The following is a 26966-nucleotide window of genomic DNA, read 5'->3' on the forward strand; positions in this document are numbered from 1 at the left end:
TGTTATCTTTTTAAATTATATACGTTCATTTATCCTTGTGTTTCCAAATATATCGAACTTATTAAAGTAGGTTGCACGTCAATGCTGCTTATCAGGATATGTATGCTGATACGTTAGTGTTGATCTTAAATATGCCGAGTTTTGGGTACCTGATGTTGTAATCCATACAGATAGATCCCTCCAATAGAAAATCAAGAAAATGGGAAGAAAATAGGAGACAAATGGAAAAAGGTATTTAGTAAGGGACAAGATTTCGATCTCGGAAACATCTAATATGGTGTGCAAAAATAAAGTCTGCTTATCAGGATATGTATGCTGATACGTTAGTGTTGATCTTAAATATGCCGAGTTTTGGGTACCTGATGTTGTAATCCATACAGATAGATCCCTCCAATAGAAAATCAAGAAAATGGGAAGAAAATAGGAGACAAATGGAAAAAGGTATTTAGTAAGGGACAAGATTTCGATCTCGGAAACATCTAATATGGTGTGCAAAAATAAAGTCTTACTTAATTTGTATATTTTAATATCATAGTTTAGTGTAGAATAATGCTTGAAAGAAACAGCCAAGGAAAGCCAATTCATATCACATAATGCCAGACTAAAGATAACAGTTCAGCGAGTTGGACCCACTGGCACCTGAGCCAGTCAGTAGTAGCCAATAAGTTGTTCTGTAATTCAACTAGTGCTTCGAAAAAACTAAACATTTAATTCCTTTCAGCGTTATCCTGAATCTCAGGAATGAAAGTTTTCACTTTCTAGCAGCCCTTTATAAATCAGAGTTTTTTCCCTCACCATATCTCTTCTACACAATAAAACAAGGCTTAGCAACCGCCACAGTAGTGAGTGGTAGTAGTAAACTGTAAATCAAACATCAAAAGCAAGAATGCTACAAAATTTGAGGGGTAAAACTAGAGCATCGGACTGTGCGACCGGAAAATAGTGACGGAGAACATCTTAATTTAATCTCAAGAGAACCATATGCAGATTAGGTTTATAGTAGTAACAAACTAATAATGTTTCAAACTGTAATTTACGGCAACTCTGTTGAAAATAATTTTACAGTAGGGTGTTTTATGGATAGCAGTATATTTAATAATCCAGTTGGACTAACTTATGTCGTTTTTCATCGTGTTTCTGATTTGGAATACAAACTCTTTAAAACTCTAAATGAATGCAGTGTTTTCCAGTATCATTGTTAGTTAAGTTGTAACTAGACTGGCAATCTAGGAAATGAAAGGGCTGACTGGTTGGTAAAACAAGCTGCAAAACTTCAAGTTAATACCTCAGTGTCACCGGCTAAATCATTCTCAAGAAACAGATTTGGAGTAAAGTTACTCTCAGGTGGAATGAATTGTACAGGAATTCTTCTACTGCTTCTTTGACTAAGTTCTTTTTTGTTCTTCAAAGGCTCATTAATAAACATTTTTTGGCAATGTTGAAATTAATAAATTTTAACTAGGCGCGGTAATTTCAAGTCATATCTCAAGAGATTTGGACTCTCTGATACGTACATGTATTCCTGTAGCTTTGGGGACAGCAAAATGTCAAACATTTGTTGTCCTGCTGTTCAAATTGTACAGGTGACAGGTGACAGAGGGCGGGGACGCCTGGTGTTTAACAGAGTAAACAGGCGTATGTCCCGCGTCCTCCACTATCCAGAGACAACAACGGCCTGAAGCCGCACGAGGCTGCACCGGGAGTTTATATAAGATTTAAAAAAGGTTTACAAGGCCATACAGGGACAATTGTTTGACATAAGTTGGATGATTATATATGTGGTTGAGGTGACATACAAAGTACATTACATAGTGAATTACACATAAAAATACAAAATAGAAAACAAATACATACACGAACGCAACCAAGTAAACACATAACACACACTGAACACAGTACATATACACACACTAAACACATAAAATAAGAACATAAGCACATAAAGACATAAAATATAAAAGGAGGATTGAACGCCTAAGAATTACTCTAGGACGTGGTACATATCGTAGGGATAAATAAAGTTGTTTAGGTACATAATGAGGGACTTAATGCATAGTACATAGATGTTTAGTGCATTACTTACTACAATGCTCATTATGTAAAATATTATATATTAGTACAACTATATATTTAGTACATTATGAGGACACATTACACTACACAATATTTACTACAAAACGCATTACTTAAGATATAATATATTAGTACAATTATAACTTTAGTACAATATGATGACACAATACGTAATACTATACTTGATACAATGCGCAATACTTGAAACATTATTATGCAGAACATAGTGCACGGTACGTTGTGCGGAGGTATGTACAGGATGACACAGTACTTAAAATATAATGCGCTATACTTAATACTTAAGTCATAATACTGAATGCTCAACTCAGTAGGTATATACAAGATGATATATACAGGATATAGAATATGTACGGGATGACACAGTACTTAAAATACGATGCATGTCATATTACTTAATGCTTAATACTTAAAATATGTACAGGATGATACATGAGGATATACAGGAGATATATGCAGGGTGACATAATACTTAAAATGTAATGCGCAACACTTAATACTTAAATCATGATGCTTAATACTTAGTAGTTAAGATATGTACAGGATGATACATGCAGGATACAAGAGATGTATACAGGATGACACAGTGATTAAAACATAATGCGCAGCACTTATTTAGTCATGATACTTAGTACTTGATACTTAAGATACATACATGATGATACATACAGGATACAGGATGATACAGTGTTTAAAATATAATGCGCAACACTCAATACTTAAATAATAATATTTAATACTGAAGATATATACAGGATGGTACATACAGGATACAGGATATATGCCAGATACAGAGCAAATATAATACAGATAGTTTGTATAATACAGATATGATATGCAGGCAATAACTGTAGTGGAGACACTATGTTATAGAATGCGCGGTACTTATTAGATAATATATTAGATGCACATTGCTTATTGAATTAAAGTAGGTACACAATACGTTTTACATACACATTGCCCCCAGAACAAATACATACACAATTCTTGTAGAGTATTAGATGTTCGGATTTAGTTTGCGCACAGTTATATGAACAGAATAAAACAAAATATAACACTATACAACTATATACAGCACAATTATACAATTATAGAGTACAATATCATGCATGCTATGTTGTGTGTTGGTGCCAAGCTAAATACGAGTAATTCTATGCAAAGCTATTGGATTTCACAGGAATTGCAGATACAATGCAGGTTGTAAGCTATTGCAAGGGACAGGAGATACTCAGAATTCGTCATCCGAAGTATCTTCTTTCAAAATAAGTACGGAGTTTCTTTCTGTTCAAATTATACAGAAGGAAAAGAACTTCTTCCCATTTGAATTCTATAAACATTAAGTTTTCGCCATCTCCCCATGTGTTTGTTTAAGATAAAAAATAGCATTGTCTTCTTTCTGTATATTTATTTCTTGCGTTTCATCGGTTAATTTGTAACTTTATTTCACGCTGTGCTGTGTATAATTTTTTGTTTACCTCTGTAAGCCTTCTGTAATACTATGTGGTGCACAAGAAGTTTAAATATTCTAAAAAAAGAAAACGTTTAACAACAGGAAATAAACTTACATAAGCTCGATTTTGCTTCTCACCTTTCTATCTCATACGACGTTTTGCTCGACGCTAGATATCGTTATCATTATATGATACCTTAATTTAAAAATGGCATTTGTTATGTTTCACATTATGTAAGAACGATAGCGATGTTTAACTCATCTCGCATCTGTGAACGAATTTACTAACTACTGTCTTTTTTCCCTCCCTGTTCCCAACATCACTTCAGACCAAATTTAGAAAGCAATTCAAAATTAGAAGTTGCTCATTTTGGTGACTAATGGAAATAACATAATGCGTCATTAAAATTACAGCTGATTCCTTTATTTTTGGAGATAATTAATTAATTGGTTATGTCAAACACGAGTGGGCTGCCTACATAAAGTTAGCAAATTCATTAATTGATTAATGTAAATCGTGTGAGGGCTCAGAGAGCCTAAGAACTTTCTACGTTCTTAGAGGGCTTTCTAAAAGAAACTAGGCTTATATTACTTTATGCATAGAAAAAGTTACAAATGCACCGTTCTAGCCCGTTCATCAGGATTGTCACTTTCAGGACCCTGATCGAACTACCAGCGTCTTAGTGAAAATGGTTATGAAATGTGGTTTACTGAATTTTGCATGTAAAATACGGGGATGTTTTGTTCTTATCTCATTAAAACATAAAAACCCTTCGTTAATCGTAACTTGTACTCCATGGAGAAAAATATAAAAAAATTATCTTTTCTTAATTGAAATCTTTCGCAGCCACACTCGTCTCCATTATTTTTATAAAATTCTCATTTTATTTTAAGAATTTTGCCTGTGAAGGTATGTATCCAGGATTAATCATATTAACGCCCTGTTTCACGCACACATAGAAGTGCGTATGGATGTCCAGTTTCGCAAATCATAGTACTTATTTAAAATTCTCTAAAACGGCTTACAAAAGAGATTCAGTCCTCTGCAACCCCCAGAAAATAAATTTCTCTGTTTTTGTACAGTTTTCTGGACAAGAAATGAAACGGCAAATTTAGTAGATTTAACAGTGGAATATGTGAAGCATTATTATTTGCTACTTGTTTTCTATCACACTCTTTGATAATTAGCTAAATCTACAAAAAGGTTTTCAAAGCAAATTATCTCTTCTAAAATAAATGATGCACTTGATATGAGCATATGTTTCTTATAAAGTGTTCCTCAAATAAATTGGTTAAAGTAAACAATAAAGAAATAAGCTTCCTCTAAATTTCTGCAAATTTGCTCGACCATGGTTATGGGTAATTTTTTAGTCATGTTTCTCGCATGCTTTATTAGTCCTGCTCTCCCATAAATGGGATCAAAAAACCAACTTCGGTTAATACTAAGTTTTTACTGGCAGTATTACATAAATCTTTCAAATCTCTAAAAAAACATTCGAACTGTTTAAATGCAGAATCATGATGTTAATGAGATAAAGAGAAGTGTGACTTTGACACAAGTAAATTTTCAGAAGCAAAAACGCATCTTTTATTTTGAAACTAAAAAGGAAACTCATTTTCTGGAAAAAGCAGTTTCTTATAATAATATTGACCTCAAATATAATAACTAAAACCTTTATTCTTATAATTTAATGTTAATTTGCTTGTATGTTTTAATCTGATACATGCATTGCTTTAGATGGCTTCAGAATTACGCATTATTAGTAGAAGAAAGCCCTCTTGAAATAATACGTTCTTTGACAGTAAAAATGCAGAAAGCCCAATGTATTTTGTCATATCTCTAATAGAAACCAATTTTTCTCCTTTATCCCAGGTTCTTGCACAAAAGACATGTATACAATTAATTATAAATTTTTAAAAATTTGTATGTATAAATATATTTTCACAGTAAAATTTAAAAGAAGAATAAAATTTTCTGTTGTTTAGTACTTTTCAAAAGTTAAATAATCTGTAACCATTCATTATGTTCATTCCTTGTGGAGTCTAGGAATAAGAAGCGCAAATCAGTCGATCGGTTCTGCGTTTTAAAAGTGTTTCCCTTTCGCGCTTTTTTGCGCCGATTAGGGCTCAGTCAGTTTGTTTAAGTTGTCATGAATCAGTGACGGTATCAATAGAATACAAAATAAAATGATACTGTAAAATAAACATAAATTCAGTTTTGATTATTTTCAAGGGCAAAGTGAATCGTCTGCATTTATTTAAGTTACTTAAATTGCCAGCAAAATTTAACGACCTGGGTTAGAGAAAGAAGCATAGATCAAGTTGCTGAAAAAGTGCTTAAAAAATACATTCACGTAACGACGAGTCTGTGAAAGAGTGTCTCATTATTTCTGAGAAAATCCTATGCCAAAATAATTAAGAAATATTCAAATACCTTAATTTGTTTAAGGTAACTATTGTGCGATACATTGGAGGAACTTAAAAAAAATAGTCGTCCGAATTTATTTGCTTCAGACTAGAGAACAAATGCAAAAAATACAGCACAACTGGCTACATTTATCTGTGGCAATGACGTCCGTTTGAAAAATTTAGCACTCAACATAAAAAACATGATTACATAAAAATAACTTCAGTGTAGTTTAATTTTTTTTTTAAATCAGTGCTTGTCCAAAAAAAAAGGGAGAACAAAACTTTCATTTTTTATGACTTCGAATTCGTGAAATTCGGCAATTTTTTCCCTTAAGCTGCTTGTTGATGTTGAAAATTTTAATACGATGCTGTTCCGGAAAATTTTAATACACTAGCCATCAAAATTAACGGATAATGAGAAAAGATAATATGCTTACTATTGTTGCAACCAATGCTCAATGCTGTAATTATTTATGTTAATTAGATAAACTGAACACAGAATAGCTTTTCTACTCTTACGTTAGATCCGAAAATATTCGAAGTTAGTGATTGAGAATAAGGTGCGCAATGAACACATGTTGGAATTCTGGTCTTTAGTGTTGTTAAAAGTGAATGTGGTTTCTGAGAGTAACCAGTATTCAGTAGTTATGGCTCAAAGGTATCACTTAAGTGAAGATCAAAAGTTACGAATAATAATAGGTAGAATCGAGGGTGGTTAAAAATGGAGGTTGTCCAAGATTTGAATATCCCTAAAAGTGTTATATCAAGAGTTTGGAGCTGATTTTTAAGCACTAGATCAGTTGACAGACAGCCTGATCAAGGGCGACCAAAAGCAACAAAAGACCGTTTTCTGACGTTTTCGGCTCGAAGAACCCGCAAAGCGACTGCAAGAGATTTGGTGTTTTGCCTTCAGGCTATCATAGGAGCTCGACTGACCGTTCTACTGCCGCACGAAGGCTTAATGGGATTGGATTGTATGCGAGAAAACCCACTCACTCTGGCAGCTTCTTGAGTTGCCCGTTCAAACCAGTGTCGTAGTCATGTTCAATTGAGCCAAGATGGCTGGGCCAGAGTATTGTTTATTAACGAGTTCAAACATAATCTGAACAGTGATTCTAGAGGTATTTTCATCTGGAGAGAGGAAGGAATTGCAACTTGATTCCCTTCACCGTGAAATGGATATTCACAAAGCCTACAGACCATTTCTTTCATGGTCTGCTCTCATTGGATGAAACATCTGCTTGGCGGTGATATTTGGAATGGCGAATTATCGCCTTGTAGGCGTGGTAATTAACGCCAAACATTAAAATTGTGGGCTTTCGGTAAAGCGAGGAGAAACAGCGTTTATTTTATTCGATATTTTTTTTTTTAATTTTCTGAATGAAAGCTAAGGGGAATAGTGTGGAATATATTTTAAATAACCCATTGATCTTATTAATAGTTTATTTGTATTTGAATTTAAACTATTAAAAATACGATAATTGTTTTGCAAGAAAAAGTGTTTACATGAAAATGGCGTATGTACGTTTTCGTAATTTCTGTTAGAAAGAGTCTACTGTGTAAATTTCCATAGCTCATTAATTTATGCAAATAAAGAAATATTTAAAAAAAAATAAATAAATGAAAACATTCAGTAAACATTTAAGGGCGTCGGATACCTATTCTTTTTACCTGAATTATGAGTAAGTATAACTAAAATTATATTTTATTTCATTAGGCGCTATTTCTATAGAAACGCTTTTCGGCATCTTGGATCGTAATCTTGCTACTGGTACCTACTACAAAGAGTACAAACCAGTAAATAAAAATAAGAAAAATTAGTATTAACCAAAATAGAGAAAATAAAGGTGTTAAATTTTTAACACCGCACCCGAAAGCGAAAAGACAAGTAATGACAAAGTCATTTAATAAAGTCAGGATAAAAATAAATCTGTGCAGGCAGAGTTTGTAAAAATCACGAGCGAGAACAGAACTAGCGATCTAGAAGTCCGAGAACTTCTTCCGGACTCGTTAGCTCTGAGCTGAGGCTTCTCCACTGGTTTTTGAGATCCTTTCGGTACACCACTCTCATATACAAATACTAAAGGCGATGAAGCAAAAGTCGCCAAGCACAAGATTCAATAACCCTATGCTTCCTGTTTTAACCAGTCGGAGCAAACAGTAGAAGAAACGGTCTGTAGGCTTTGTGAATATGCCCGTGAAATACACTGCTCGACATTGAAAATGAACACCAAGAAGGAATGGTCAGAAATTTATGCTAATTTTGGAGTAGACGCAGGTCGTTGAGTTATGCGAATGGTGTGAAATGCGCAGCTCTCCGACGTACGTGAAGTAACATATAAGGGAAGGAACGGGCAGAATGAGCAATATTCGTGTCGTTATTTCTGCCAGACGAATTATCGAAGAAAGTTGGTTTTCGTCCCTGAGGATGCGTGTAATAGGAGAGAATGCCAAGCCACCGTCAACGAAGGCACTTCTAGCAGATAGACGATTTTACGAGGGGTATAGTGAACTATTCGAGGGCGACCTAATCCGCCTCGTCCCAAAAGAACCATATGATTAAAAATAGGTCAACCCACCTTCAGGCGTATGGTGATCGGACTGAGAAGGGCGGGTTGGTCCTTACGTCAAATCACAGCTGATACCCACATGGATGCGAGCACGGTGCATCGGCTATGGCGAACATGGTTGGAACAAGGAAATGTGAGAAGAAGGAGAGGTGCAGGTGCAGCCAGAGCGACGTCAGCACGCGTGGATCGATGCATACGCCGACAAGCTGTGACGGTCCCGCAAGTCACTTGTACCGCGATTCTGCAGCATGTGCAAGATACCCTGGATGTTCCCGAGTCGACCAGAACAATTTTCCGACGATTGGTTGAACGTGGCCTGCACTCACGGCGTCCGTTAAGAAGACTGCCATTGACTCCAACGTTTAGACAGCATAGACGACAACGTTTAGAGTGGTGCCGGACTGGAGCGATGTGGATGATAGAATGGTGAAACGTCGTGTTCTCAGATGAGTCACTCTTTTGTTTATCCAGTAACAGTCGCCGCATAAGTGTGTGGCGTCGACGTGGAGACAGATCTAATCCGGCAGTAACTGTGGAACGCCCCACCGCGTGACAACGTGGCATAATGGTTTGGAGCGCTATTGCCTACGATTCCAGGTCACCTTGTAGAGACATTAGGATATTTTTTTGGAAGAGCCAAGATGAAAAATTAACAACGCCTTCGCCGGGAATCGAACCACGGACCTCTGGAATACCGGCCCAGCGTGCAGAACCACTGCACCAAGAAGGATGCTTGGAAAGCGGGAGAAATACCTTATAACCTCTAGTTCGTATTCAGGGCACTATGACGGCCCAACGATACTTGGATAATGTACTGCGTTCGGCGGCAATCTCCTAACTTCAGGGGCTGCCTAATGCAATGTTTCAGCAGGATAACGCGCGACCACACAGTGCTCGCATCTGCCAACATGCTCTTAAAGGTATACAGATGCTTCCCTGACCACCGTACTCTCTTGACCTGTCACCAATCGAACATGTGTGGGATGTGATTGAACGCCGTTTGCAGACTCTGCGCCTGCCTCGTTCAGAAGACGAACTGTGGCAAATAGTTGACATCCTACTGAGCCGACGCCGTTCTCGCTCTGTATTCTGACTATCATTTTGAAATAAAGATCACTTATTGCTGCATGCTGTCTCTGTCTTTTTTCCAAATTTTATCGCTTTCTGACCACTGCTTCTTTCTGTTGCATTTTCATTGTCGAGCAGTGTATGTCGTTTTGGCTATCGCGGTTTAATGGTTTGGGAAGGAATCACAAAAATTGGCCGCACCGAACTGCATATCTTTCAAGGAAGTTCTATAACCGCTCAGAGATATGTGGACGAGGTATTGGAACCCCAAGTTAGACTGTTTAGGGGTCTTGCAGACTAAGAGATTTTGTTAATGGATGACAGTGCTCGGCCTCATCGAGCATATGTGGTGTCAGAATACTTGTAAACAGAATATTTCACTCCAAAGGCTAGGCCACCTTACTTCACCCAACTTGAACCAGAGTGAAATGAGTGAACTGCCTTAGGCGATGAATTTCAGATCGCCAAAGTTTTTCCTGGACCCTCCAGGAGTTGAAAAGAGCACTTTTAGGAAAATGGCGTGCAATTCCACAAGACCTGTTAATTATACATCATGCTAAATTTTTCACAAGAGGTGATTTAATTTTTCCATCATTTTCCAATTTCCATAAATTTGGTTTTAATTTCATATTTTGCGAATAATCAACTACCAAACATTATGTTAAATAATGCTTTTGTACAAGTTTCTATTAATAATTTTTCATTAGGTGTCATTTACGTTTTATTTCATGTAATTATCCTTTCATTTTGATGACCAACGTAAGATGTTAGACTTCACTTTCTTCATTCTTGAGAAGAATTGTTCATGTATGTAAGTGCTTCTTAACAAAGCTTACATTTTCAATGCATGTCGACCAAGATTAGGGAACGCATCCTCAGAAGCGTTGTCTTTGTTAAATGTAAGCAAGAGTAAACCGAAGAATGTTCTGTTAAACAATTGTTGGAGTGAAGTTCAAGCAGCAGCATTTGTACTAAACCTCGTATATCAGCGCACATTGTTTTGCAATTTCATTTAATCCATTAATATTTGTTCAGATGATGAGTATTTAAACTAATTTTGCCATATTTTTATTAAAATCAACAAAATTTTCACAAAAAGATATCCTGTCATTGACAAAAGGGTTATGTGAGTCGGAACCACTCGAGTTTGTAAATTGTACCTAGATGTTAAATACAACGAAACATATTGCCAGTGTAAAGGCAAAAAGATATCTGTTTTGGATTTGTTGCGAAAACTTCATGAATGAAAGTGATGCTGAATAAAAATCAAACACTGGAATCGAATTCTTCTAAGAATGATAAGACTTTGTTCACTTGCAGATTCGTCTAGACATTTCTAAGATAAAGATACATAACCTTAGATAAGAGATCAGTAGCACGATCCATGCATGTGGCATTTCCTGACGATATGTTATCGACCGGCTGTCTAAAGTTAGATGCATCGATTATTAATTTATGCTAAACTAATAGTGAGTTAAAAATAGATTTTGTATATGTTCAAATGCTCGTACATTGTCTAACCAGTTTTTTTTTTTGAATGAGTATTCTTGTAAATATTAATGCTAAACATAATAGATTAAAGTAAATGTTAAAGTACTGATGCAAATGTACTATATGTAAAAGACTGCAGTGGGATATAAATCTAGATACCCTGTATATAGACAAGGAGATTCATGTTGAGTCCTTTTAGGCACACCATGTCAATTCTTAATAAAATGGAGTAAAGTCAGTTCATTAGTTAGATACATACTTGTATATACTTGTAAATGAGATATACTTGTAAATGCAAAGTTTCTCAATATAAGGTTATTTTAGTTGCACCTTTATTATTTTATGTTTCCTATACCTTCTACTCCTTCCGTCAACCGTCACCAGAATGCACTTAGACTGAGTTTAAAACAGCAAACTAATTAGTAGCTTTGCAAGAGGACTGTAGCAACTCGCCAGCGAAACTTTCCACTCCGATCTCAAAGTATTTGGTGGTGTATTTGTTAGCTCGTAGGTTTTTTTTTTTTTTTTTTTTTTTTTTTTTTTTTTTTTTTTTTTCATTGATTAGCTACAAAGTTCCAGATATTTTATAGAAACTCAACTTTCGGATCATTTTCTGTCATGGCAATTAAATTCGCAGTTCCATACTTAAGGATTCTTTACCAGTGTGGTTTAATTTACATTTTTCAAACTAAGAAAGCCTTAAAATTTCACGCTAAGGAGCCTGGGGCGTGTGTTAGGAAAATAGAAACACGTAAATCCTCTTTTGCCCAACACTGTTGGTCAGAAGATCATATTTTCCATTTCACTGCAGACACAATTATTCGAAAAACATCTTCCTTTTGCGCACTACATTTTCTAGAGGCGTTTCAGTTTCATAAAAGTCTTTCAGTTCTAGTTAACGATCCTAATTCCAATCCGTGTTTACCCTCAGCTTTTAAGGAAATTATTTCGTAATTGTTTTCATTTTTCATCACCAGAGGGTGCCAGTAACTTATCTTCCTTCTTCTCATTCTTATCTCATTATTTCATTTTATAATGGTTTCTCTTTCATTATTTGCACTTCTGCAGCTGAAGAAGTAGGTTCTATATTTAAACCTACCAAACTTTCCTGCAAATTTATGAATATTACGCTGATTCTTATTGCTTTAACTCTTCTAGTTACAGATATCATAATTATTTTTCTTTACCTGATTTAAACGAAACGTTTAAAATGTAAAATAATGAAATACGTAAGGAAGGGTTTTATTCTAAATGTATTTAAAAAGAGAATGGCAATCAAAGTTATGTGTTCAAAAATTAGCCGCTTTTATTTTATTAATAAGCCTAATCATAGCTTATCCGGGAATTGGTATTTGAAATTATTACACCCAGTTAGCTTGAATAAACAAGTTTCTTCTTCAATATGAATATGAACAAAGAGAATTATAAACTACGCTAAGTTGCAAACTTAATACTCTAAACTTAATAAGTTGTAAACTAAACCATCGCAAAACATACATATGTAATTTTATTAAAACACATATTGTTTATTAAAACATACATTATTTAAGCATTAATAAACATTTATTAAAAGATACATTATTAAACGTTTATTAAAACATACATTGCACATATATTATATTCAGTGAAAAAGCAGCTTTCGTGCAGTTTTTACTGTAAACAGGGGCGCGCAAATTCCTAAGATGTATATAAGAAAATATATGTCAATTACTAAGATGAGTTTGTGATTAAATGCACTGGTTTTATTCATGCCAATCACTAAGATAAACGTGATTAAATGCACTAGTGTTATTTATATAATTTATTATTTGGGTATAACTACATTCATAATTAAATGTATTAAATGTATGAAATGAACTTATACTTTAGTGCGGCCAAATTATAACAACATCAGATTAAGTTTTGAAAGAAGATTTTTATTGAATTACATTTTTGTGATTTTTCTTTATTTATTGACTAAACATTGAAATGATTCATCTTCATCCATCCAAGGTACATGAGCAAAATTGTGGCACATGGGATTACCTAAAGGATCAATTTCTTTCGGTTGAAGAGGAAGAGAAGTGGCGTTCAATTCTCTCAAGCGATCCAATAAAGACTCTACAATCTAAAAAAACATTTACAAATCACAGTTTAATAATTCTAATTTCAGTCTCATTTAAAATAGACATGTATCAACATACTTAATAAAAATAAGTTGTTAGGATTGTAAATACTCCAAAAGTTTATTTCATAATTAATTAATAACCAAATTATTTTATCATTTTTCTTGCATCATCTTTTCCAAACCATCAACTCATGTTCTCGGCATCTCATAATTCACTGTTATTTATGCTTTGCGGAGAAGATAAATGCCTCGTTCGGTCCCTACTAAAACCATAAAAGAAAAAGATAGTTGAAGGAATTTGCTTTATCTGTAATAACTTTCTTCAAATAATTTTAATTCTGAACAGAGTGTTAGATTTACCTGCAGATTAATAACAGTGAGCCCAGAAAGTTTTTCTTCTTCTGTGTTGTTATTTAATTTTATTTAAGAGCATGAAAGGATATATTCATAATCTTTGCAACAGAAATTTTTAATCTCTTAACTAAATTATGATGCGTTCTAATCAAGTAGTTTCATATTCTCGTTACCTCATTTCCCGTTACCTTGACGTAGCCCATTTATAGTATAGTAAAAAAGGTTGCCAAATTTTCTGCATTTACACCAGATACAAAATCTGCATTAAGAATCGTATGAAAAATACTTACATCGGGATATAATCTTGCTACATTCTTGTACTCGCATGGATCATCTGTTATATTGTATAAGCAAGGACCTTCTGAAAAATCACATCTACCCGATACGGGGAGGAAATTTTCTCCGCATATAATTGCAGCATCTTGTCTCCATGTGTCATTTTCGGGCAAAATCCACTGTTTAGATTCCATCAGAAGGTCTTTTATAAGGCTACCATTTTTCCAAACCCATTCATCTATAGAGTTAGTAACATTACTTTCTTCCAGACCCGACGGGCCATACCATTCGCTTCCATTCAGTTCAGTCCCACTCACAAGCAGTTTCATATCTCCTTTTCTTAAGGCTCCAACTTGATCAACAGGATCAATGTTCAGAAGAACTTCCTCTCGTGGAGAAGGTTTCTCTTCGTCGATGAGCACTGGCCACATATCCATGCCATCGATATCACCAAGATCGTTGATGTCACCCCCTTTAATAATAAAAATAAATTGTATTTGCTTAATTACATATATAAAATAAGAAAGGCAAGTAATAAAAATACATGCTATCAAACTGATCCTTTTCGATGGAATTAGGGCACGATTATAAAACATCAGCCTAATTTTATTCGAACTTTTTACCTCTGCGAAAGAAACTGTCAACGCCGAAAAGAAGTGACGTCAAGATCCAATGTTTGAATTTTGTTTAACATGAGGAATCTGGCAACTTCTATTAAAAAGGAAAAGTAGTAAGCCAAAGCTGCTTCACGCTATACGTACGGCTATACATACAGCTTTGGTAGTAAGCTAGCCGCCATTTTGTGAGCCCTTGTATGTGTGTACGTGTGCGTGCGTGTGTGTCTGTATTCTCGTTGGGCTAATGAAATGAAATCTAATGAAATTAGATTACGTGTTTTTTAAGGTGCATATGCAAGAGTGTTCATCCGAGTAAAAAAGGTATATATTCTCATCTGTATGCGTAATTTCTGAGAGCAGAAGTAACATTGAAGGTGATATAGTCCGCTATATTTATAGATCTAAATAATTTTATTTACGTGTGTCATTTGATTCAATGTTCGCACAGAATCAATTGATATGAGAAAGAAAATATTTCTAATCTTATACGCAATCAAAGTCGAATCGATGTATACTTTCTTTTCTTTTAACGTAAAACTGATATGTAAGTTATTTTCTTTTAAAGTAAAACTGATATGTAAGTTATTTTCTTTTAAAGTAAAACTGATATGTAAGTTATTAAACTTTCTTTTGATTAAATTTTGAATTTAATGAGAAAAGCTTAAAAATAGTTTCAATCCTCTTTAATGTTTTTATTTTAAGAGGTTTAAAGTTACAAATTAATCCAGAAATATGCTCGCAATAACAAAAATGTTACAATTATTTCAATAAAATAGCACGAAACATATTTTTATTTACCTGCCAGCTGGTAAAAAGTCGGAAGCCAGTCTGTAATATGCATCAGTTGCATAGAAATCCTTGACCTTTTGAGTTTCAGTAAAGGACTCCAAACAACGCACAGAGATCTCACTCCTCCTTCCCATAACTGAAATTTTCCTCCTCTGAGCGGCCAGTTAGAACCTGATCCAGACGCCCCTCCATTATCAGAACTTACTACAATTATAGAATTCTGCAGCATATCTTTATTATTTAAAGCTTCAAATATTTTTCCAATGGAAACATCCAACGATGTAACCATGCCTGAATAATATTAAAACAGAAATTAAAAAATGTGAATTTATTAAATGAAAAATATCAAGATTTTATTTGTACATATCAAATTATAATATTTTTCATAATATTTTATTATGATTTTTTAAATAAATCCAACATTCCTAAGCTCAAACTTAAAAAACAAAGTACATATAACCCCCTTTTTTTTAGTAAGAACGCAATGTTAGAAATTTCACCTGTATAAGATTTCACATTCCAAAAATCTGACATATTTAACTGACAAATTACTTGATTGAAGACGCTTTCATAATTTTAGAATTTTCTATAATTTATTCTTTAGGGAAATATGTATAAAGTATGCATCATAATCTAGTACTAATTTCTATGAAATTCTGATATAAAATGTAAGCGATATGGACTGATTGTTCATGTTTATTTTTTGACATTAAATCAAATTAATAATTTAATTACAGTTTTATGTAATTTTTGTATCAAATTAATTGAAAGCAGAGTCTGAGGATATAGCAAAGGAAAAAACAGGTTTTATACATTTTACGTAACCGAATACTCTCACACAATCGTGTGATTGTATTCTGAGCACAGGAATCGTGTTCTCGAAATATTGTATCTAAGGGCGCCTGTCGATTTATATAAAACATAGCAGGGGCTCTGAAAATTCTGCTGAAAATGTTGTGACTTGAATCATTTTAGAAAATCTGAATATTAAACCTAGAGTGAGTTGATTAATCAATATGCTGATTTGATACTTAAATGCAGTCAATGATTTTTATTTTCCATCGTCTTTATGCTTGGATTTTCTTTTCCGTCATGTAGGAAAATAAATATGAGATAACTTTAGAATCAGGAATCACTGTACATTTTAGCTTTTTTTTTTTTCCTATGACTTTGAAAGACCAGATTTTATTTAAAGAAAATTTTAAATTAAAATAAGAAAACACGAATTAAGCACTTACTTTAATAAAAACATCCTTGAAAATTTCCATTTATGAGTGATAAATATTACATACAGTAAATTCGTATGGAAAACTAAACCAATGAGCAGTCACAAATCAGTCATGAAGAAAAATCACCGGTACCCAAATAACATGCTTACAATCTGTGTGTCTGATTATTGACAGAAGAATTTTCAGTACATTTACTTTTCTAACCCATCTATTTTAACTATTAAAAATCAGCTGCTTTTGGACTTATGCACATAGAAATTAATCGCATGATACCAACCTGCATAAATTCGTCTGTTGATATCGCTTATGTGATTGTTTAGCTCATACAACTGTGCTGGTGTCTGCAGAGGAAAGAATGGATTTCCAACATGGGAAGCAGCATGAGACACGAAAAGGAACAAAGGCTGAAAATTATACATATAAATTAAATTTTGAATGTAACATTTCAAAAGTGCCTAAAAGCCTGAAAATTCATTGCATTAATTTCTCATTCTAAATAGTATATTAATTCATAACAGGAAAATAAATTACATTTAATGTTTTACTGAATACCTTTGTAGCATTGTGTTCTTCTATGACACTTAAAGTTTTCGCTGTGAACACATCTGTTGCATATTCGCCCCGGAAATCTCGAACCACTTCTTCATTCTCCCACAGATCGATTCCAAACAGCTCAATTGACTGCAATAGTAAATAACCGAAGACTTACATATAAAGTGACTACTAGTTAAAGAGAGAGAAGTAGCTGTAAAAACAATTCTCAAGTATAAAAGGCCTTTGTCAAGGTAAATGCAGTTTAAATTTTAATAAATTCACTGTCTCCTGAACACATTTCTGCATTATCGAATGATTTTTTTCTATTCAATTTAAATTGTTTTTCATAAAGACTTTCTCCAAATGCTTAAAATATTATCTGAAGTAAAAGGAAACAGATACCTGGAGACTAAATTTTTGTACCTAATTGAAAGAAAAGCATCCCAGTTTAAAAATTTTTAATTAGGCATAAAACATAGATAGACGTAGGTTTTGAACACGATTCTATCGATTTCAAGTGCGATCAGACATCTTCTTCAAGTGCAAAACACTTGTGGAGCTAAATCTGATTGTCCTCGAAATCGATAGACTTTGATTCAAAATTTATGCCAATCTATGGCTGCTTTTCTTGCCTAATTTTAAATTTTTATAATTAAATTAATATATGTGGTTAAATTTACTACTCAAAATAATTCAAGGAGGTATGTTAACAGCTTTTCTTATTTTGTTAACCCAGAAGGGCTATTCATTTCGCCTTGGCATTTTACGTTGAAAACTTTAAATATCCGTTTCACATTTCAAATTGTTGCCACCAAATATTATCGCCCTGTGTTATATTTAAAGAAATTAAATAATGAAGAAACTGCATAAATGTATGCATGTCTCTCGCATTGTGATAAAACAACAGTACCTAGAGGCATCAAATTTTGAATAACGTAATCCTTCATTGAATATGGGCATCTGGAAGCCCTAATTTGGAATTTGTTTTATTATCGATTTCATATTTTGTAACACTTTAACGAATTTTTGTTTAACAAACTCAATGATTTAAAAGCGAGCAATAGCAACACTGTATGGGAAAAAAATTATCTCTTGCGCTCGAGACTGTGTATCGTAAATTCTAAAGATATGCTCATTTTAAAATTATTTTACGATATTGCTTTTGAATTGAGTTTTATGGTTTAAGCACGAAGAACATGATATTTAATAAATAAAGATAACACAAAAAACGTTAAAAAAACGCCCCTTTGGGCGTAATGTAAAATCCGAAAGCTTTTAGACATTATTTTGGGGGGGGGGGGTAATTTTTATTGTCCTTTTTACCACTTTCTACCTGTTTTATTACTTCAATTTTAAGCACGAAATATTAGCCTTACAGCTTACATGTTATAATCAGTCAAGGCAAACACATAGAGGCTATCTATCTTAGGAAGAAATGCCTTTGCGTAGGATCGTCTAAGAGAAACTGGCTGCTGTTTATGTTATACGTGAATAACGGATTATTCAGTTTATCATAGACCATGATAATAGTAAAGGAATTACGAAAGCAAATATTATATAATGTTGTTTTTATTTATAGTCAGTTAAGCACAGAGCCCTCATTCAGAATTTTTTTCTGAAATTAATTACAGACAGCAAATGCAAACTTGAATAAAAAATTTAAAAAAATAGCAGCGTATAAAAAGAGAACAAGTAAAAATGCCTACAAGATTTCATATTTTACATTTTCTAAATTAACCGTTAATCATTTAGATGTAAATAATTAAAAGAGCTGTTTTACTATAAATAATTTAGTGATACATATTCTGAGCCATACAGATTTGTTCCCACCGAAAATTGTGCTCACCTGCGGCGAGGAGTATAGTTGCTGAACGCTGGTAGTTGGAGCTGGGTCAGTACATTCTTAAACAGAAGCTCAGCTACCAGACCGTGATGTTACAAACTGGCAACTGATAATCGCCGTTGGTTATCCACTTCCAGCCTCTCCTTTTTTTACTTTATATATATACAGAGAGAGAGAGAGATGAAAACAGATATTTTCAATTCACTCGTGGATGTAATATTGAAAATATGTTCATATGTACAAAAATACATTGTAAATTATTAACTTTTGTCTGTTCTTATATGTTTACGATTAAATAACGCCTTAATCTGATGTTTGACTTAAAATAAGTAACAATAATGAAAAGTTAGAATCCCCCCTTATTAATAATATTCAAGTCCCTTAACTGCATAACAAATATACAGGAAGGATGCATAGAAATATTTTTAAGGAATCCAGAACCTTTTAAATTTCATCAGGACAAATATATAAGCACATTTTGTTTGGACAATTAGTCATTTATTTTTTATAGTACTTTTTAAGGAATATGTTAGTGGCCACACGCGCATACACGTCAGCTGCTCTTTATTTTTTCCCTCGAAGCCTAGTTTTTTCTGTTGATTACAGTAAGGCACATAAGGGCTGTCTGTCTAAGGGAAGGAATGTCGTCATAGAGGATAACTACTGAGAAAAACTAGCTCGTATTTCATATTACACATTTTAGAAACCTTGTAAAGTCCATGTAGCTAGCCGGCTTTTAAAGATTAGAACCCAGGTCTAACTGCCAGAGTTCAATAAGAGCCTTGTATAGCTGAATTTTCTCACTTGTACATTTGCACATTATAAAATGCTTCCCTTTTTTAATAGGTTATTTTTTCCGCAGGGCTTCAGAATTCCGCAGGGCATGCGTTATCCTTCATGGGTCATTTCTTAGCTTAGCTTTCTTAGCAAAGCTTAATATTATCTACATGCTACCATCCAACTTTTAGCGATATAACAAGACATGAGATAAAAGAGTGAGTTTGAATGTTACTGTTGATTGATTGCTCATAATTTTACTACAAATTGTAACGTGTTTCTCATGTTCTGTTTAACGTTCGTATAATAATTAAGTAACTGTGTATATGTATTTGCAATAACTATTGTTGCTACAAGAATAGCATCTACCGTTTTTCCTAAAAGTTTCTATTACGAGTGCAGTAGTGAGATCAGAATTTGTATTTGATTTCATAATATAGTTTTAACTGCACGGATACAGTTTCCCTTACTTACAAAGTTCGACTACATTTCAGAAAGCTAAATTCTAGCTTCCTATAATATTTTAGAAAAATCTCATGAAACACGAGAGTTCCAGGACAGGGGCAGCTATACTTTTAACATAGCGTCCCCTGAAAACTGATTTTTTGCATACCACCCCCCTAAAACCTGACTTTTTCTACACTGTAGATTGTAGCAGCGACAGGAAGGAGTATTTGCGACTTTTTTTTAACAAGCTGACTGTGTAACGATAAAAGAGAGCTACTTTGTATATAGCGGGGAAATATCTTATATACTACATTTCAAGTCCTTAATGATTGATGTTTACATTACAGATATAAATTTTTTTAAACTACAATAATTTAAAACAATCAGAACTTTAAAATTTCTTTACTAAAAATTACCCTTTACATAATATTACATAATTTTTTAATCTTTTTATTAAACTTTACTACGTTTTGTTTACTTTCTTTGTTTTTAATATTTCATATTCTACTCCCCTTCAAAAAGTTTGTTTTCATATTTTTTTCTTATAATAAGTTTACTTTCTTGCCTTTTTCCCTTATTTATTTTTTATTTACTTATTTTTAATTTTATATTTAAATATTTACATGTGCAACATTTCTAATTCGTTTGTATTAATATTCAAATTCATTTCTATTTTAAAATTTCATTTGATTTGCTTTTACTCATATGTTTGATATAAATGGATTGTGCTAGTTTTGTTTACTTTTAAAATTAGCAAGGTAGTTAGCCAAGGTTCAACACACCTTGTTACCGAAGTGCACGTGGTAGAGCCTATATCATGTCACGGAAAAGGCAATGACAGCATAGGATACCGGACGTCCCTTGCAATTGCACTTCATCCCACCTCCCACCCAATGTATTTAATGATATTTTTATTATTTACTTCGCTAATTGTTCAGTTTCTTTGATTCTGAAATGACCATGAGCTAAAGTATCGAAACCATTTGAGAGTATATATCTTTTATTATCAAATGCACTTAAGCCAACTTTTCTCATTTCCACAGTACTAATTTTATGGTGTTTTGATGCAATTTTCTTCATTGTCACTTTTGACTGCTCATTACTAAACAAACAATGTTTATAATCATCATGTGAGAGCACATTTTTCACAATATATCTAGATATACCTTTGGCAGTTTTTTCTCTTCTTTAGCAGATATGAGACTGTACATTTTTGCTCTTAATCCTGTAATTCAATCGGAGGAACACCTGAGAATTCATCTTTCATTTTTCCTAATACTTTTTTATTCTTAGAGGAATATGCAAAGTGCGTCTCAGAAAAATTAGATAAATCAAAATAACCTTCATTTTTCAGCATGTCTTCATAGACATCCCCTGTTTTAATTTCATAGCATAAAGAATCCGTGTCAGTAAAAAGTAATTTAGCATTTTTACCATATTTTATCTTTATGAAATCATAATGAAAACTGTACATAAAAGTCTTACTAATGTCTAGTACGGAACATCCAACGTATATGGGTCGATTTAATTTAAGAGATGTTTTCTTCATATTTACTGCTGCAAAATCATCATTAAAAATCGTAAAACCTTTAAACGCAGGAGATGCTACAAGTTTTTTCAAGCATTTTTCATTATTTACCAATCGTATATCGACACGATTTCTCAAATTTTCTATCGTCTTCCCAAACACAGAATTTTTCATTAATTTGAAAAAGTCTTTCTCGAAATCATTTTTAGCTAGTTTTCGTTGTTCTGTGTTAAATTCGATATACGGTTTCATCCATGTGTCTTGCTTGAATTCAATAACTCGATGAATTTTTTTCAAATCCATTCCCAACTTAACATATTGTTTCAGATTTTTTGAATGCAGTACATACATTTTCTTATCATATAAGTTAGGAACAAGTTTCATTTCCAAGAAATAACCCATTCCGACTTTCAAGCATCTTTTTGCAATAAGATGAAAGTATATCAAGATTGATTTTTAATTGTTCCGGCGCTAGAGGATAATCACTATGCAGTTCTTGAAGTTGCTTTGGGTATTCCAAATCTACTTCTAATAAATAACCATATTTTCCATTATCATCAATATCATTAATGCTAAATAATTTTATTTCCTCTTCAGCTAACCATCTAAATTCACAAGTTGGAAGTGGTTGAACCCATGGCCCAACCGTATAAATTATTAGCGTCTAGGTATATTATATATTTAGTGTCACCCTCTAGAATAGAATTGTTCACATATTTATTGTTGGCTTTACTGAAGCGACTAACAATAACACGCCACCCCGCAAGGAGTTTTCAAAAAATAAATGCTTGTCTGGATCAGTTAAAAGTTCTAATTTAACTTTATTCATTTTTAAGCAAGCTTGCCAAGCTAATCCAGGCGCTGTATAAACATGACAAGGGTCGATCTCATAATAATTCAAGCAAAGATTTCTAAAGTTTTCGAAAACACAGGCAAGTAACAGAACATCCGTTTTCATGTATAAATCGTGGTATTCTCCAAAATTTTGAAGTTCAAACGTTTTCCACACATTTTGGGCATGATCATAATCAGTTTCTGAAATATTTCGTTTGTTAGGTCGTTGAGAAAAGCATCACGGTGAGGTAGCTTTTCTTCCTCAAATTTTTAATGACAATCGATGTAATTATATGGATAAACACCTTTTCGTAACAGAAGACTTATTTTTTTACTGTCTTTAATGTAATCTTTCAGTATATAAAATTGTTCATTTTCAAGATTTCCTGCCAGTTTTTCCAGTGGTGTGAGCATAAACTGGAAAGAATCCAGAAACTGTAGTTTTCCCATTGAAAAATATAATATATTGCTCCATATTTTGTGCAATGCAATTTATTTTTTTTATGCTTCATTTTACCAAGTCCTTGCATGATTAGATGACCATCGTAGTTCTTTAACCCATGAAAAATAACTGGAAATTTTTAGAGAGTTTAAAATTCAAATTACATCTTCTATGCGCAGCTCCGCGATATTTGCCTGTAATGTGATCATGATCTCAAACACGTTCTTTGCCTAAAGTATTTCGACATATGTGACAAACTTTAGCTTGCTGAAAAAGAACTTCCTCTTCGAAAGATATTTCCATTGGTCTTTTATTATTTAAAATATCACTTATTAATTGCTCTTCTTTAAGCATATCTTTGAGGAAATGATCCACAACATCATCTCCTCTGTAAACCACAGGCTCTTTGAATGTTCTTCCATCAGGGCCTATAACAACATAGCAGTACCCACATGGAATGTGGTGAGACATAATTACTGAATGAGAAGGGTTAGGATCATTTATACATTGTGTATTGGCTTTAACGATAAATGATTCAAAATTCGCATATATAACAAAAGGTATTTTCATTTGAAATTCATACTTTTCAAACTGCAACCATTTTTCTTCTTCTGAAGGCATAACGATTTTCTGAAGGCCATGAGTTTGACAATTTTGTATATGAGATGTCATAATATTTTGCTTCGAAAACCGATGCAAACAGTAGGGACAATAAAAGGCAACTCCATCATGCTTTGTTAGGGAACTTAAAAGCCTACTAATATTTTTTATGTAGCAATAATGCCTTTTTTCATCCTCACTCAAAAGCAGAAGGTTCACATGTATGCTGTTCACTTTCTTTGTAATATGCAATGGGAAAACTTCTTTTTCAAAACCAAACACATTGACAGATATACCATTCATTCTTTCAAATTTTTCAATTTGATGCAGCGGCAACGGGAAATCAAGCCCATCAAACTTCAACTCCTCCATATACTGTTCATACTGTGTAATACGTTCAGCATGTGAAGGTAAAGGATGAATTGCTGCTAAAATGGACCATAAAAAGCACTTTTGGTCATTATTTTTAACGTTAATAACAGCTCCCTTAATTGAAATTTCTCGAGGTGTGGGTATATAACTAGATGCAGAAAGCGGCTGAAATTTAGCAACATTAACAATTAAACAGATTATGGAATTCAGTACCCATCCACTTCCTTTTCTTTCAAAGCTTTCAAAGTTTGACAAAATCTTTTCGCAACCTTCACCAAGATTAATCCTGAATTCAGATTCTGGTAGACTAACAAAACAATCAGTTCTAAAAAATGAAATGCAGTATTCAAATTCGTTGATGGAGCTACGTCTCTGAAAACGTGCTTCAAGTGCCGCATACTACTTAATGCTTTTTTACCACTTAATGCTTTCCGCATACCGATTAGGAATACGAAGATCTGTTAAACTAGGATATGTGCATATCCCAGTAATGTTAGTTTAGCAGGCCGTCATATCCCTAATCGCTTGTTTACCAATTCAAGATAATACAACTACCTCATCCAGGAACTGATTCACGCTATTGAAAAGAATCCTATATTCAAAAGTGGACGCGTTTGCACTGGATATTGTGCACACATTACGGATACTAAGCATTTATCTTGCGAAAGCTAGCAGTGTGCGTTTCTAAAATTTAAAGTAGATTTTTTTGGGATCATTTATTACGGTATGTAATTCAGGAGTACTAGTTATAAATTACATTATGTACTTTGTTTTAATCACACTATTTATTGGTTAATATTAATTAATTTTTTAATCATTTTATTTATTAATTTAGAAGCGTTCCGCTAAGTGGATTTTTGCACTCTAGCTTAATAGATTTTTTTCTCAGAATTCCACTTTCATATCTTAGAATTTTTGCGCAACTCTCATATAAAAAGATTAACATTGCGTATAACATAGTCATTTAACTTCTTGCTGACGTTCATTGATGACATATAATTGTATGCTCTAATGTGATAAAAGGAGCATAATAAGAGAAAGTAGACAAAAGTGTTATTTTCCAGTCGTGCGTAGAATGTATTAAATATTAGGAATTAATATTTAATTTAGATGGCTATCTCTAGATAGAAATCCAAATTTTTTTTTTTTTTTTTTGTTTTTTTTAGTTTTTAAAAAAGTTTATATTTACCTATATCTTATTCTAAATCAGTTTGCTTTTATTAAAGGGCTTGTATGTACTTAATTTTTAACGCTTTCTTCGTTCCGTAATACAGTTTCATAGTGTAGTCATTGAAATAATTGTGAAAGTGATAAATTTAATGTTGCGGGCTAAAGTGTGCTTCATGAGGAGAAATATTCGTTATGATATTCAGGAATTTTTTATTTTTTTATTTTAACTGTTTCCTTTTATCAAATAATTAACAGTTCACATTTTTTTAGGAATTTGGAACTTACAGTTGAACATTTTCGAAGTAAAGTTAGTTCATTGGGATTGTTCCATTTGACATCTAAAGGTAAGAAAAACATTTTTTTCATGAGAACTTTGAATACTTGTTAGATTTTAAAGGTGGAATTTAAGAACGAAAAGTTTAGAAATTACCTCCTTATAATAAAAAATTGTATTAATAAATGTAATGAAAATTGATAAATACAGAAATGTTAGTTGACATTGAATAATTAGTAATTAATGTATAAAATATTTAGTTTGAAATAGGAGGCGATATTTGAATAATGATTTCGTAAAGGTGTTATGAAATATGATGGAAAACACTAGTTTTTTCCTCTATTTACGGTATTATTTGTAGTGTATTCCGTAAATATTTGAAATAATTTAGGAGTCTTAACTTTATCTTTAGGCTTGTAAGATGTATCTTTGTGATATTTGCAAGAAAACATTTGGAACTAAAAGAAATTTAGTGCAACACAAGAAAACACATGACATAAAATCTGTCCCTTGTACAGAATGTGATGCCTTGTTTCACAGGATTAGTCATCGCATGCGTCATATGGCAACTGTACATGGTGATAGTAAACTATTTTCCTGTAATAAATTCGGAAAGTTATTTTCTAGAAAGGATAATTGTAAACATCATCAGAAGTCCTGCGTCCCTCATAAGCAACGGAAGTCTGGTGACGGACATTCGTTGAAGCGTAAAAGGCTCAAGTCTGACAGTGAAATACATTTTGAAAATCCATGCAAATTCACTATGATTACACTATGAAACTGTATTACGGAACAAAGAAAGCGTTAAAAATTAAGTACATACAAGCCCTTTAATAAAAGCAAACTGATTTAGAATAAGATATGGGTAAATATAAACTTTTTTAAAAACTAAAAAAAAACAAAAAAACATTATGAATTTCTATCTAGAGATAGCCATCTAAATTAAATATTAATTCCTAATATTTAATACATTCTACGCACGACTGGAAAATAACACTTTTGTCTACTTTCTCTTATTATGCTCCTTTTATCACATTAGAGCATACAATTATATGTCATCAATGAACGTCAGCAAGAAGTTAAATGACTATGTTATACGCAATGTTAATCTTTTTATATGAGAGTTGCGCAAAAATTCTAAGATATGAAAGTGGAATTCTGAGAAAAAAATCTATTAAGCTAGAGTGCAAAAATCCACTTAGCGGAACGCTTCTAAATTAATAAATAAAATGATTAAAAAATTAATTAATATTAACCAATAAATAGTGTGATTAAAACAAAGTACATAATGTAATTTATAACTAGTACTCCTGAATTACATACCGTAATAAATGATCCCAAAAAAATCTACTTTAAATTTTAGAAACGCACACTGCTAGCTTTCGCAAGATAAATGCTTAGTATCCGTAATGTGTGCACAATATCCAGTGCAAACGCGTCCACTTTTGAATATAGGATTCTTTTCAATAGCGTGAATCAGTTCCTGGATGAGGTAGTTGTATTATCTTGAATTGGTAAACAAGCGATTAGGGATATGACGGCCTGCTAAACTAACATTACTGGGATATGCACATATCCTAGTTTAACAGATCTTCGTATTCCTAATCGGTATGCGGAAAGCATTAAGTGGTAAAAAAGCATTAAGTGGTATGCGGCACTTGAAGCACGTTTTCAGAGACGTAGCTCCATCAACG

The 26966-nt window shown here is 33.0% G+C and overlaps 1 protein-coding gene across 2 annotated transcripts in view; it reads right to left on the reverse strand.

The window, feature by feature from the left end:
• Positions 1-12974: 12974 nt before the first annotated feature.
• The window catches only part of LOC118196697 (arylsulfatase B-like), a 53707-nt gene continuing 39715 nt past the window's right edge, over positions 12975-26966 (reverse strand). For both annotated transcript variants that reach the window (XM_035368150.2, XM_035368149.2), the window contains 5 exons: positions 17004-17132; positions 16729-16855; positions 15232-15513; positions 13831-14288; positions 12975-13186 (listed from right to left, as the gene is read on the reverse strand). In XM_035368150.2, coding sequence (XP_035224041.1) covers positions 13025-13186; positions 13831-14288; positions 15232-15513; positions 16729-16855; positions 17004-17132 — 1158 coding nt within the window. In that variant the 3' untranslated portion in view covers positions 12975-13024. The remainder of the gene's footprint in view (positions 13187-13830; positions 14289-15231; positions 15514-16728; positions 16856-17003; positions 17133-26966) is intronic.

This window comes from Stegodyphus dumicola, chromosome X1 (assembly GCF_044657685.1).
Source record: "Stegodyphus dumicola isolate Sdum_Otavi_A_Nest chromosome X1, ASM4465768v1".
NCBI classification, from domain to species: Eukaryota; Metazoa; Arthropoda; class Arachnida; order Araneae; family Eresidae; genus Stegodyphus; species Stegodyphus dumicola.